The sequence below is a fragment of the Oncorhynchus nerka genome, linkage group LG4, assembly GCF_034236695.1.
Source record: "Oncorhynchus nerka isolate Pitt River linkage group LG4, Oner_Uvic_2.0, whole genome shotgun sequence".
NCBI classification, from domain to species: Eukaryota; Metazoa; Chordata; class Actinopteri; order Salmoniformes; family Salmonidae; genus Oncorhynchus; species Oncorhynchus nerka.
The window spans coordinates 80,394,786-80,406,953 of NC_088399.1; the positions used below are offsets into that span (position 1 = coordinate 80,394,786).

Consider the following 12,168-nt stretch of genomic DNA (forward strand, 5'->3'; position numbering starts at 1 on the left):
GCCCTAGCCTTAACAGGAAGCCAGTGTAAAGAGGCTAGAACTAGAGTAATATGACACAATTTTTTGGTTCTAGTCAAGATTCTAGCAGCTGTGTTTAGCGCTAACTGAAGTTTATTTAGTGCTTTATCTAACATAGAAGTAACAAAAGCATGGATACATTTTATAATTGCATAATTTTTGGACAGAACATTTCAGATTTTTGCAATGTTTCGTAGATGGAAAAAAGCTGTCCTTGAAACAGTCTTGATATGTTCATCAAAAGAGAGATCAGGGTCCAGAGTAACGCCGAGGTCCTTTACAGTTTTATTTGAGACGACTGTACAACCATCAAGATTAATTGTGAGATCCAACAGAATATCTCTTTGTTTCTTGGGACCTCGAACTAGCATCTCTGTTTTGTACGAGTGTGAAAGTAAAACATTTGCCGCCATCCACTTCCTTATGTCTGAAGCACAGGCTTCCAAGGAGGGCAATTTTGGGGCTTCACCATGTTTCATCGAAATGTACAGCTGTGAATCGTCCCCATAGCAGTTAACATTATGTTTCCGAATGACATCACCAAGAGGTAAAATATATAGTGAAAACAATAGAGGTCCTAAAACGGAGCCTCGAGGAACACTGACAAGTACAGTTGATTTGTTAGAGGACAAACCATCAACAGAGACAAACTGATATCTTTCTGGCAGATACGATCTAAACCAGGCCAGAATTTGTCCTTGTAGACCGATTTGGGTTTCCAATCTCTCCAAAAGAATGTGGTGATCGATGGTATCAAAAGCAGTACTAAGGTCTAGGAGCACGAGGACAGATGCAGAGCCTTGGTCTGACGCCATTAAAAGGTCATTTACCACCTTCACGAGTGCAGTCTCAGTGCTAAGATGGGGTCTAAAACCAGACTGAAGAGTTTCGTATACATTGTTAGTCTTCAGGAAGGCAGTGAGTTGCTGTGCAACATTTTAAGAGGAATGGGAAATGGATCTGCACAGCTCACAATCAACCTTTATTCCCTGTAGACACAGGGGGAAAGCAAAGATTTGGGGGAGGAATTGGGGTAAAAGTGGATAGAAACAGATAAATAGAGACAGAGAAACAGACATAGAGAAAGAGATGAGTATATCTCTGTTTCTGATCTTGACCTCTGCCCCCTCAGAATAACAAAGGCCCCACAGGAAATTACACTCACACACACGCACACACACACATGCACACACTGACTTCATGTGTGCCTCTTGCCATCCCCATGAAAGGTTACAATGGTGTCAGCAGTGTCTGGGGTCTCTGTCTGGCTCTGAGGACACCGCTCCTCTCTCTCTCTCTATCACCCACTCGCTCTCCATCTCTCTCGATTTGTCTTCCCCTCTCACCATCTATATCTCTCTCTCCTTCCCTTTCTCTATCTCTATCACTTTCTCTATCGCTCTCTCTGCCTCCCCCTCTCTGACAGGGCCTTTCTCTCCCTCTGTCTCATCCTGTATAGTCAGAGTGATGGCAAGAGAATGACGCTGCTGATGAGAGGTCAGAGTGGCCGTGCAGAGAGCTCATTGTGACCAGTGCTCGGATGTTTATCATCTGGTTTGGTCATTACACCTGTCATCAAAGCCATTCTCCCACAGACAGTCCCACTGATAGGCTCACTAGGCTCAAGACTTGCTGTAGCACAAACAAAGTGCAAGTGCGGACACATGCACACACACACACATATGCACACACACACACATATGCACACTCACGCACACTCACACACACACACACTGGCCTATGATAGGCTCATGACTTGCTCCACAGCCCAAGACCAGCCTTGTTCACTTATCCGTAGGATGACACTGACCCAGATATATAGAGAGGCTAAGACACACATACACACACACAGATAACCACATAGAGCCATGCACTAGCTCACACTCACACATACAGTACACACACACATTCAACCTCATAAAAGATAATGATCCAATGACAGGTCAGAAGTTCAGGGTGTAATAAAGAAACAGATACATAACACGGTTTATTCATTTCTACCCAGCACTATAACACAACCCATGCAACAGTTGACCCTTGACTTACGCTTATCTTACAGCTGCAATGGATCTCAATAGCATGTCGGCCATGTCTTTAGATTTAACTGGCTTTCATGGATGCTTGGTGCTTCATCTCAATCTGGATATCCGCTCATTCAATACAGATGACCGTCTCAAGATTTCCCATTTCAGCTAGCCGACACCGATTTAAAACGCTTTAACAAGACCGGGGTGACCAAAATCTGTTTGTGGAAAAGGAATTTATTAAAGTTTGTGCGACATAATGGTCTCCTGGTCTCAATCAGGTTGTCTGTAATGAGCAGAGTTGGGCAGTATTTCTGTTACATGTATTTTAAATACGTGTTTTATTGGCATATTTTCATCTCCCTCTCTCTCTCGCTCTGTGTATGTGTGTGTGTGTGTGTGTGTGTGTGTGTGTGTGTGTGTGTGTGTGTGTGTGTGTGTGTGTGTGTGTGTGTGTGTGTGTGTGTGTGTGTGTGTGTGTGTGTGTGTGTGTGTGTGTATCTATTGGTTACACATACTTGTCAGTACATACACACAAAAAGTAGGTCACAGGGGGATAGACGTTGGGCTGTGAGGTGATGCTTTATTTGTTTTTTGAAGCCAGGTTTGCAGTTAACGTCTGTGCAATTATGGCTCTATATAATATTGTACATTTCCTTGAATTTTTTCTGTTCTGGTAAGTGTGTGTGTCAGTACTGTCAGTACTGTGTATGAGTTGACTATGCAAACAATTTGGAATATCCAGCACATTAATGTTTCTTACAAAAACAAGAAGTGATGCAGTCAGTCTTGCCTCAACTCTTAGCCAAGAGTATACATAGTATTGATATTCACCCTTTGGTTACAATGAAGAGCTAAACATGTCTCTGTTCTGGACCAGCTGCAGCTTAACTAGGTCCTTCTTTGCAGCACTTGACCACATGACTGGACAATAATCAAGATCAGATAAAACTTTGAGCCTGCAGGACTTGTTTTGTGTCAGTGTTGAGGTGAATGCTCTTCTCTATAAGCATGCTGATACTCTGTTGTTCATTTGTTTACAGGGAAATTGGATTGGATTTGGTCAAACACCATTTTTTACAACAGTTTGCTAAGGAGCTGGCAGCAGCTGATAGGTCGGCTGTTAGAACCAGTAAAGGCCTCTTTACCATTCTTGGGTAGCGGAATGACTTTGGCCTGAGGACAAACACTTTCCTCTAGACTCAGATTAAATATATGACAGATAGGAGTGGCTATAGAGTCAGCTACCATCCTCAGTAGCTATCCAATCTAAATTCTCAATGCCAAGAGGTTTGCCATTATTGATCGATAACAATAGAATGCAATTAGAATGCTTTTTTGGTTGTTGCATGAATGCAATGGCTCACTGTTCATTGTTGGCATTTCCTGCCTAACTTTGCCCACTTTGCCAAGGAAGTAATCATAAAAATAATTGGCATCATCAAATGGTATTGTGATGAATTATACATCTGCTTCGTTCAAAGAAGGAGTAGAATTTGTCTTTCTGCCCATAATTTCATTTAAAGTACTCCAAAGTAGTTTTTCCCATTGATCTTGGCTTCCTGGTACATTTTCTTCTTCTTTTTGCTGAATTTAGTCACATCATTTCTCAATTTGCAGTAATTCAGCCAGTCAGATGTGCAGCCAGACTTATTAGCCACTCCTTTTGCCCCATCTCTTTCAACCATACCGTTTTTCAATTCCTCATCAATCCATGGATCCTTAACAGTTCTAACAATCCGTTTCTTAACAGGTGCCAGTTTAGAAATAATTGGGGGGGAAAAATGCAAGTGCAGCGTCTGGATGCTCCATATTAATCACATCAGACCAACAAATATGTTTAACATCATCCATCTCTTATAGGGCCCACTTAGAACCTTGGCTTCCTGGTTATCTCAGTATATTTGCTCAAATAAACAGAACCAAACTTGTAAAACTGGTTTGATAAAAAACAAAACAAAGCAACATGTCCTTGTATTGCTACTGAGGTTCACAAATGTACAGTATTATATTGAGCCCAATTGCATGGAACTTCCTTCCATCTCATATTGCTCTAAACAGCCCTATCACGGCACAACACCTCTCCCCTATTTGACCTAGAGAGTTTGTGTGTATGCATTGATATGTAGACTGAGTGTGCCTTTTTAAAAAATGTATGTAGTTCTGTCTTTGAGCTGTTCTTGTCTATTGATGTTCTATGTTATGTAATTGTGTTTTATGTTCTGTGTGGACCCCAGGAAGAGTAGCTGCTGCTTTTGCAACAGCTAATGGGGATCTTAATAAAACACAAAAAACTAAGGTAGATAAACAACAACATATCACAGTTATAGCAAGTAAGACGTGTCTGTAACCATTACTGAGAATGTTGTTGCTGTTCGGCTGGCAACTTGCAAATGTATTTTAGTATTTTAAATACAATACTTAGCAAAAGTATCTTACATTTTATTTTGATACATTCGTTTTGAATGTATTTTGTAATTATAATGTGCAATGTATACCCGTCTCTGGTAGTGAGTTTGTGGTCTGATCAAGTGTAGTAGGACTGTCAACCCTCGCTCCCACCCAGACGCTTTTACCCACATTGCAGTGGGCATCTCATCTACATGTTCATGCACACAACCTTCAATTAGGATCCATCACAGTGACAGCTCTCCATCGTCAACTTTGATCTTCCCTCTCTTTCTCTCTCTCTCTCTTTTTCTCTCTCGCTCTCTTTTTCTCTCTCTTTCTCTCTCTCTCTTTTTTTCTCTCTCTCTCTCTCTCTCTCTCTCTCTCTCTCTCTCTCTCTCTCGCTCTTTCTCTCTCTGTGTCTGTCTCTTTCTCTCTCTCTCTTTTTTCTCTCTCTCTCTTTTTCTCTCTCTCTCTCTCTCTCTCTCTCTCTCTCTCTCTCTCTCTCTCTCTCTCTCTCTCTCTCTCTCTCTCGCTCTCTCTCTCTCTGTGTCTGTCTCTTTCTCTCTCTCTCTTTTTCTCTCTCTCTCTCTTTCTCTCTCTCTCTCTCTCTCTCTCTCTCTCTGTGTCTGTCTCTCTGTTAGATTTTGGATGACTCACCCCATGTGCGTGATGAGAGCATATTCCCTCCTTTATCCTCATTTCTACTTCCTCCATCTCTCTGCTCTTCTTCTCAGCTGAAGGGGCCAGGGAGGGAGAAAGAGGTGGAGAGACTCATCTTTCAGACTGAGCTATCTCCCTCTCTCCTTCCTTCCCTGCCTCCTCTATCCCTCCCTCCTCCCTTCCTTCCTCCTTCATCCCTCCCCTCTTCCTCCCTCTATCCCTCTCTCCAGACAGGGTGACATTTACAGAGGGACACTGCCTCTCTATGGGAGCCAGCTGTTCTCTCAGAGACACTGCTCTGGGGAGAGAGGGATTAAGGGAGAGAAAGAGTGGGGGAAATCAGAGGAAGCACAGAGGAGCAAGAGACTCTTTGGCCTATTGAAAGGGACGAAGAGGTGAAAAGGGTATGGCGGGAGGGAGGGAACAAACAAAAATGGATAGAAAAGTTCTGAAAAGAGGAAGCAAAGAGGGAGGTGAAAAGGGGAAGAGATGGGGGGATAAGGAGATAGGAGGAAGTCTGGATGGAGTTTTGAGTTCAGTACAAGAGAGTTTTTTATCATTTCACTTCTGTGCACCTCTAAATGTCATTATCTATTGGATCTCAGCTCTTCTCAGCTGGTTGGTGAACTTTTAACCTTCGACCTCAACAGGTTCTCTGCTGTTAATAGTATTGCATGTGTATTGTGTTGGTGTTTTTCAGAAACAGAAACAGAGACTTCATATTTTGTCATCGGAGCCATCCTGTATCGGACCTTAGGAGTCATCCTACCTGCCCCCAAGTGAGTGTTCCTCCTCTTCCAATTCCATCATCAGGGCTGCATCACAAATGGCACCCTTTTCCCTTTATAGGGCACTACCGAATGATACACTTCAAGTCCAAAAGAGCTGTAATGATATCCATTAACAATGACAAGAGAACCATCTCCCTTTTATTTCTACCTTCCCTGTCTATTGGTTATTTTCTCCCTAAATGTTACGTCTCTGTATACCGCCTCTCTCACTCCTCTCCTTCTCTTTCTCCATATGTTGTTTCTCCAGGGTCCTTGTGCTATTATCCAGGTCAGGGCTCTTGTCGATGTGTGGCTGACTAGGGCTTACATCCCAAATGGCACCCTTTTCCCTATGTAGAGCGCTACTTTTGACCAGGGCCCTATAGGGTGCGATTTGGGATGCAGACTAGGTCCTATGTAGAGGCCTATGGTAGTGTCTTGGAACTAGTTGTGGGGCTGTCGTCTGTTGAATGCTAATATGTTGAGGACTGTGAGTTTGTTTAGGGCTCTGTGTCTCATTATCTTTAAGAGAGCACCCTCAGAAGCCTCCCAAATGCTCCATGGGGGTCAGGTGCCATGTTCCTACTACTGAGGCTTGATGATACGCGTACACACACACACGCACACACACACACACACACACACACACACACACACACACACACACACACACACACACACACACACACACACACACACACACACACACACACACACCACACACAACATCCCCCTTACCCTTTCCACCCCACTCAACCCATTCTCTCTCTCTCTCTCTCTCTTTCAGTGCGCCTGCTGTGATCAACTCGAAGATTCTGACGGTGACGGTCCGACCAGAACCCAAACCCAGTGAACCCATGGTAGTGGTGGAGCTGTCCCCGCTGCTCAATGTAAGTATAACATGACATAGCCTGGTTATAACCCTACATAGACAGAGTTAGGTAGGCTACTTTCTAAATGTAATCCGTTAGTAATTACCTATCCAGGTAATTGTCGTCAGTAAAATAAAATAAAATGTTATTTGTCACATGCACAGAATTCAACAGGTGTAGTAGACCTTACAGTGAAATGCTTACTTACAAGCCCCAAACCAACAATGCCGTTTTAAGATAATAGAGTTAAGAAAATATTTACTAAATAAACTAAAGTGAAAGTGACACAATAAAATAACAATAATGAGGCTATATACAGAGGGTACCGGTGCCGATTCATTGTATGGGGGTACAGGTTAGTTGAGGTCATTTGTACATGCAGGTAGGGGTAAAGTGACTATGCATAGATAATAAACAGGTTAGTTGAGGTCATTTGTACATGTAGGTAGGGGTAAAGTGACTATACATAGATAATAAACAGGTTAGTTGAGGTCATTTGTACATGTAGGTAGGGGTAAAGTGACTATACATAGATAATAAACAGGTTAGTTGGTTAGTTGAGGTCATTTGTAATAAACAGGTTAGTTGAGGTATGGGTAGGGGTAAAGTGACTATGCATAGATAATAAACAGGTTAGTTGAGGTCATTTGTACATGTAGGTAGGGGTAAAGTGACTATACATAGATAATAAACAGGTTAGTTGAGGTCATTTGTACATGTAGGTAGGGGTAAAGTGACTATACATAGATAATAAACAGGTTAGTTGAGGTCATTTGTACATGTAGGTAGGGGTAAAGTGACTATACATAGATAATAAACAGGTTAGTTGAGGTCATTTGTACATGTAGGTAGGGGTAAAGTGACTATACATAGATAATAAACAGGTTAGTTGAGGTCATTTGTACATGTAGGTAGGGGTAAAGTGACTATGCATAGATAATAAACAGCGAGTAGCAGCAGTGTAAAAAAAAATGCAAATAGTCTGGGTGGCCATTTGATATATCTTTCAGCAATCTTATGACTTTGGTGTAGAATCTGTCAAGGGCCTTTTGGAACTAGACTTAGCGCTCCAGTACTGCTTTCCGTGTGGTAGCAGAGAGAACTATCTATGACTTGAGTGACTGGAGTCTTTGACAATTTTTTGGGCCTTCCTCTGACACAGTATATACTGTAGGTTCCTGGATGGCAGGAAGCATGGTCCCAGTAATGTACTGGGCTGTACGCACTACCCTCTGTAGTACCTTACATGCTGACCAGACCGGACACATTGCGTGTGCGAGCGTTGCAAAATATATTTAGAAATCAATGTTGTTCAATTATTGCACCCACACTGCTCTCGCGCGCCAACGAGCGTCTGCGTGGCCAAGTGCTAAAATAGATGTCATTCCTATTTCTGACGCAGATCGCACTGCAAGCCCTGCCTCTCCCATCTCCACATTGGTTTATAGAAGCAGGTACCCCGTGCCATCTCCTCATTGGTTATACCCACGTGGGTGATTGAAAGACAAACTGTTTTGCCGGTCTTCGTGGTAATAATATGAAAGTTTAGATGCCAATCACTATATAAGTTCAAAGATGAAAAGGCCTGGAAAGAGGAGAGATAACTAGAAACGATTCGGTTGACCATTTTATGTGTGGATTAATAATTGTCGGAGTGGAGGACCTTGTGCATTTCAGGTAAAATAACAACTCAATGTTTATATCCCAGGACAAATTAGCTAGCATGTGCAAGTTAGCAAACTAAATTGTCATACATGTTTAATGCTTTTCGACCATTTGGTTGGCGTGTTTTGTTCAGAAATCCACAGGCTCAAGCGATCATGACGGGGCAGATGGAAATTCCAAATAGTATCCGTAAAGTTCGTAGAAACATGTCAAACGTTTTTTATAATCAATCCTCAAGTTGTTTTTACAATAAATAATAAATAATATTTCAACCGGACCGTAGCTTTTTCAAAAGGAGAGAGAGAGAAACATCTGCTCCAAGCTGCTCACGCATGCAAAACTCTACTGGTACCCAGCCATCCACTGACGCGATGTGATCTTTCTCGCTCATTTTTCAGAATAAAAGGCTGAAACTTTGTCTAAAGACTGTTCACACCATGTGGAAGCCATAGGAAAAGGAATCTGGTTGATATCCCTTTAAATGGAGGGAAGGAATGCAATGGAACAGGGAGCTTCCAAAATACGAGGCACTTCCTAGTTGGATTTTCCTCAGGTTTTCGCCTGCAATATCAGTTCTGTTATACTCATAGACAATATTTTGACAGTTTTGGAAACTTTAGAGTGTTTTCTATCCTAATCTGACAATTATATGCATATTCTAGCTTCTGGGCCTGAGAAATAGGCAGTTTAATTTGGGTACGTTCTTCATCCAAACATCAAAATACTACCCCCTACACTCAACAGGTTAACATGCATGAAACCAAGGCTTTACTGTTACAGAAGTCAACAAATAGTAGCGCCTGGGGAATAGGAGTGGAACTAGGGGCTACAGGACCTGGGTTAACCTCTGCATCACCAGAGTAACAGGGGAGGAGTAGGATAAGGGTACGGCTAAAGGCTAAAGCCTATAAGAACTGGTCATCTAGTGCGTTGGGGACAGAGAATAAAGGAACAGATTTCTGGGCGAGGCAGAATATATTCAAGTCATAATGTGCAGACAAGGGTATGGTAAGATGTGAGTACAGTGGAGGTTAACCTAGGCGTTGAGTGGCGATGAGAGAGGTTTCATCTCTGGAGGGACAAGTTAAGCCGGGTGAGGTCTCTGCATCTGTGTGGGGTGGGACAAAAGAGCTATCTAAGGCATTTTGAGCAGGACTGAAGGCTCTACATTGAAATAAAACAGTAAAAACTAGCCAAGACAGCAGTAGACAAAGCATATTGACATTAGAGAGAGGCATAAAGCTAAGACAACAACGGGTAAATGGTGATGAATGGGCAGAGCGGGTCAGTTAGGTACATACAGGACCTGAGTTCGTAGCTGGGGCCGACAGGTAAACAAAATGAGGTACCATGTTATTGAAATAGTCCAGGGGGCATCAGCTGTGTAACCGAGTGATCATAGGGTCAAAAGAGCAGCAATAGGTGAGTCAGGGTGCCGTTCGGTAGTCACCACTACGCTAGGTGAGTCAGGGTGCTGTTCGGTAGTCACCACTACGCTAGGTGAGTCAGGGTGCTGTTCGGTAGTCACCACTACGCTAGGTGAGTCAGGGTGCTGTTCGGTAGTCACCACTACGCTAGGTGAGTCAGGGTGCTGTTCGGTAGTCACCACTACGCTAGGTGAGTCAGGGTGCTGTACGGTAGTCACTACTGCAATAGGTGAGTCAGGGTGCTGTTCGGTAGTCACTACTGCAATAGGTGAGTCAGGGTGCTGTTCGGTAGTCACTACTGCAATAGGTGAGTCAGGGTGCTGTTCGGTAGTCACTACTGCAATAGGTGAGTCAGGGTGCTGTTTGGTAGTCACTACTGCAATAGGTGAGTCAGGGTGCTGTTCGGTAGTCACTACTGCAATAGGTGAGTCAGGGTGCTGTTCGGTAGTCACTACTGCAATAGGTGAGTCAGGGTGCTGTTTGGTAGTCACTACTGCAATAGGTGAGTCAGGGTGCTGTTCGGTAGTCACTACTGCAATAGGTGAGTCAGGGTGCTGTTTGGTAGTCACTACTGCAATAGGTGAGTCAGGGTGCTGTTCGGTAGTCACTACTGCAATAGGTGAGTCAGGGTGCTGTTCGGTAGTCACTACTGCAATAGGTGAGTCAGGGTGCTGTTTGGTAGTCACTACTGCAATAGGTGAGTCAGGGTGCTGTTCGGTAGTCACCACTACGCTAGGCGAGCAGGGGATACCCTTAATATCCCTTGATCTTCAAGAACATGTCTTGGAAATACAGATTAGCTAAATTGTTTTACCTGAGCATAACCCAAAAACTAAGGACTTATTAGCCTACTCTGTTGTTTATGATTTTATTGTCATGGATTGGGCTCATTGCTTCAGGTTGAAAAGGAAATGCTGCTCTCATGGAATGGCATGCTTTGAGCACCTCCGAAAGTGCTATTTGCATGTGAAAAATGTCTGCCATATGCCTCTGTTGTTTATGTTTTTGTTGGTGACACTGATATCTCGAAGCTGTTTAAGTCTATCAAAGGTTTGGGAGTTTGAGCATGTGTTCATTAAGCCTTTGGAATAAAAAAATATATATCAGAACAAATTAGATTGAGCAATAAAATCCCCTCTTGTGGTCTTCTTAAATTAAACTTGTTTTTGACAGTATGGAGCACAATACCAAGGAGGAGTTTAGAAAGGAGGTACTCCCTCAAACTTTTATTCCGTAGCAATGTGCAGGAGCACATTTTTCACTGGCTGTCCACAAATTTGTTTTCAAATTGAACCTTTATTTAACTGGGCAAGTCAGCTAAGAACAAAACAAAATGCAACCATTGTTTTTGCTCCCAGGTGGCACAGCGGTCTAAGCAGCACTGGGAGTCCCATCTCAGTGCAAGAGAGTCCCTGGTTCAAATCCAGGCAGCATCACATTGGGAGTCCCATAGGGTGGTGCACCATTGGCCCAGAGTCGTCCGGGTTTGGCCAGGGTTCAAAACATGTATTCCGTTACTCCCCAACCTTGTTCATAGACTAGTTATAAAACTACATTCACCCGTTACAATGTAGACCAGCTATAATGTGCTATAAACATTATAGAACTTAACGCTCAGAGGTAATAGGGGAGAAGTCATTGCCCTATTATGACATGGCCTGATAATGATGTGAATCAGCCTGGAAATGATGTGAATCAGCCTGACAATGATGTGAATCAGCCTGGAAATGATGTGAATCAGCCTGACAATGATGTGAATCAGCCTGGAAATGATGTGAATCAGCCTGACATTGATGTGAATCAGCCTGATAATGATGTCTCATAGCCTCATAATGATGTGTCATAGCCTGATAATGATGTGTCATAGCCTGATAATTTTTATTTATTTTTATTTCACCTTTATTTAACCAGGTAGGCAAGTTGAGAACAAGTTCTCATTTACAATTGCGACCTGGCCAAGATAAAGCAAAGCAGTTCGACAGATACAACGACACAGAGTTACACATGGAGTAAAACAAACATACAGTCAATAATACAGTATAAACAAGTCTATATACAATGTGAGCAAATGAGGTGAGAAGGGAGGTGAAGGCAAAAAAGGCCATGGTGGCAAAGTAAATACAATATAGCAAGTAAAACACTGGAATGGTAGTTTTGCAATGGAAGAATGTGCAAAGTAGAAATAAAATAATGGAGTGCAAAGGAGCAAAATAAATAAATTAATTAAATACAGTTGGGAAAGAGGTAGTTGTTTGGGCTAAATTATAGGTGGGCTATGTACAGGTACAGTAATCTGTGAGCTGCTCTGACAGTTGGTGCTTAAAGCTAGTGAGGGAGATAA

At 42.7% G+C, this 12,168-nt stretch overlaps 1 protein-coding gene across 3 annotated transcripts in view; it reads left to right on the plus strand.

Annotated features, from left to right (window-relative positions):
• The first annotated feature begins 6,659 nt into the window (after positions 1–6,659).
• Positions 6,660–12,168, plus strand: part of LOC115128812 (adhesion G protein-coupled receptor B2-like) — a 147,083-nt gene continuing 141,574 nt past the window's right edge. For all 3 annotated transcript variants that reach the window (XM_065017917.1, XM_065017918.1, XM_065017919.1), the window contains exon 1: positions 6,660–6,753. In XM_065017917.1, coding sequence (XP_064873989.1) covers positions 6,721–6,753 — 33 coding nt within the window. In that variant the 5' untranslated portion in view covers positions 6,660–6,720. The remainder of the gene's footprint in view (positions 6,754–12,168) is intronic.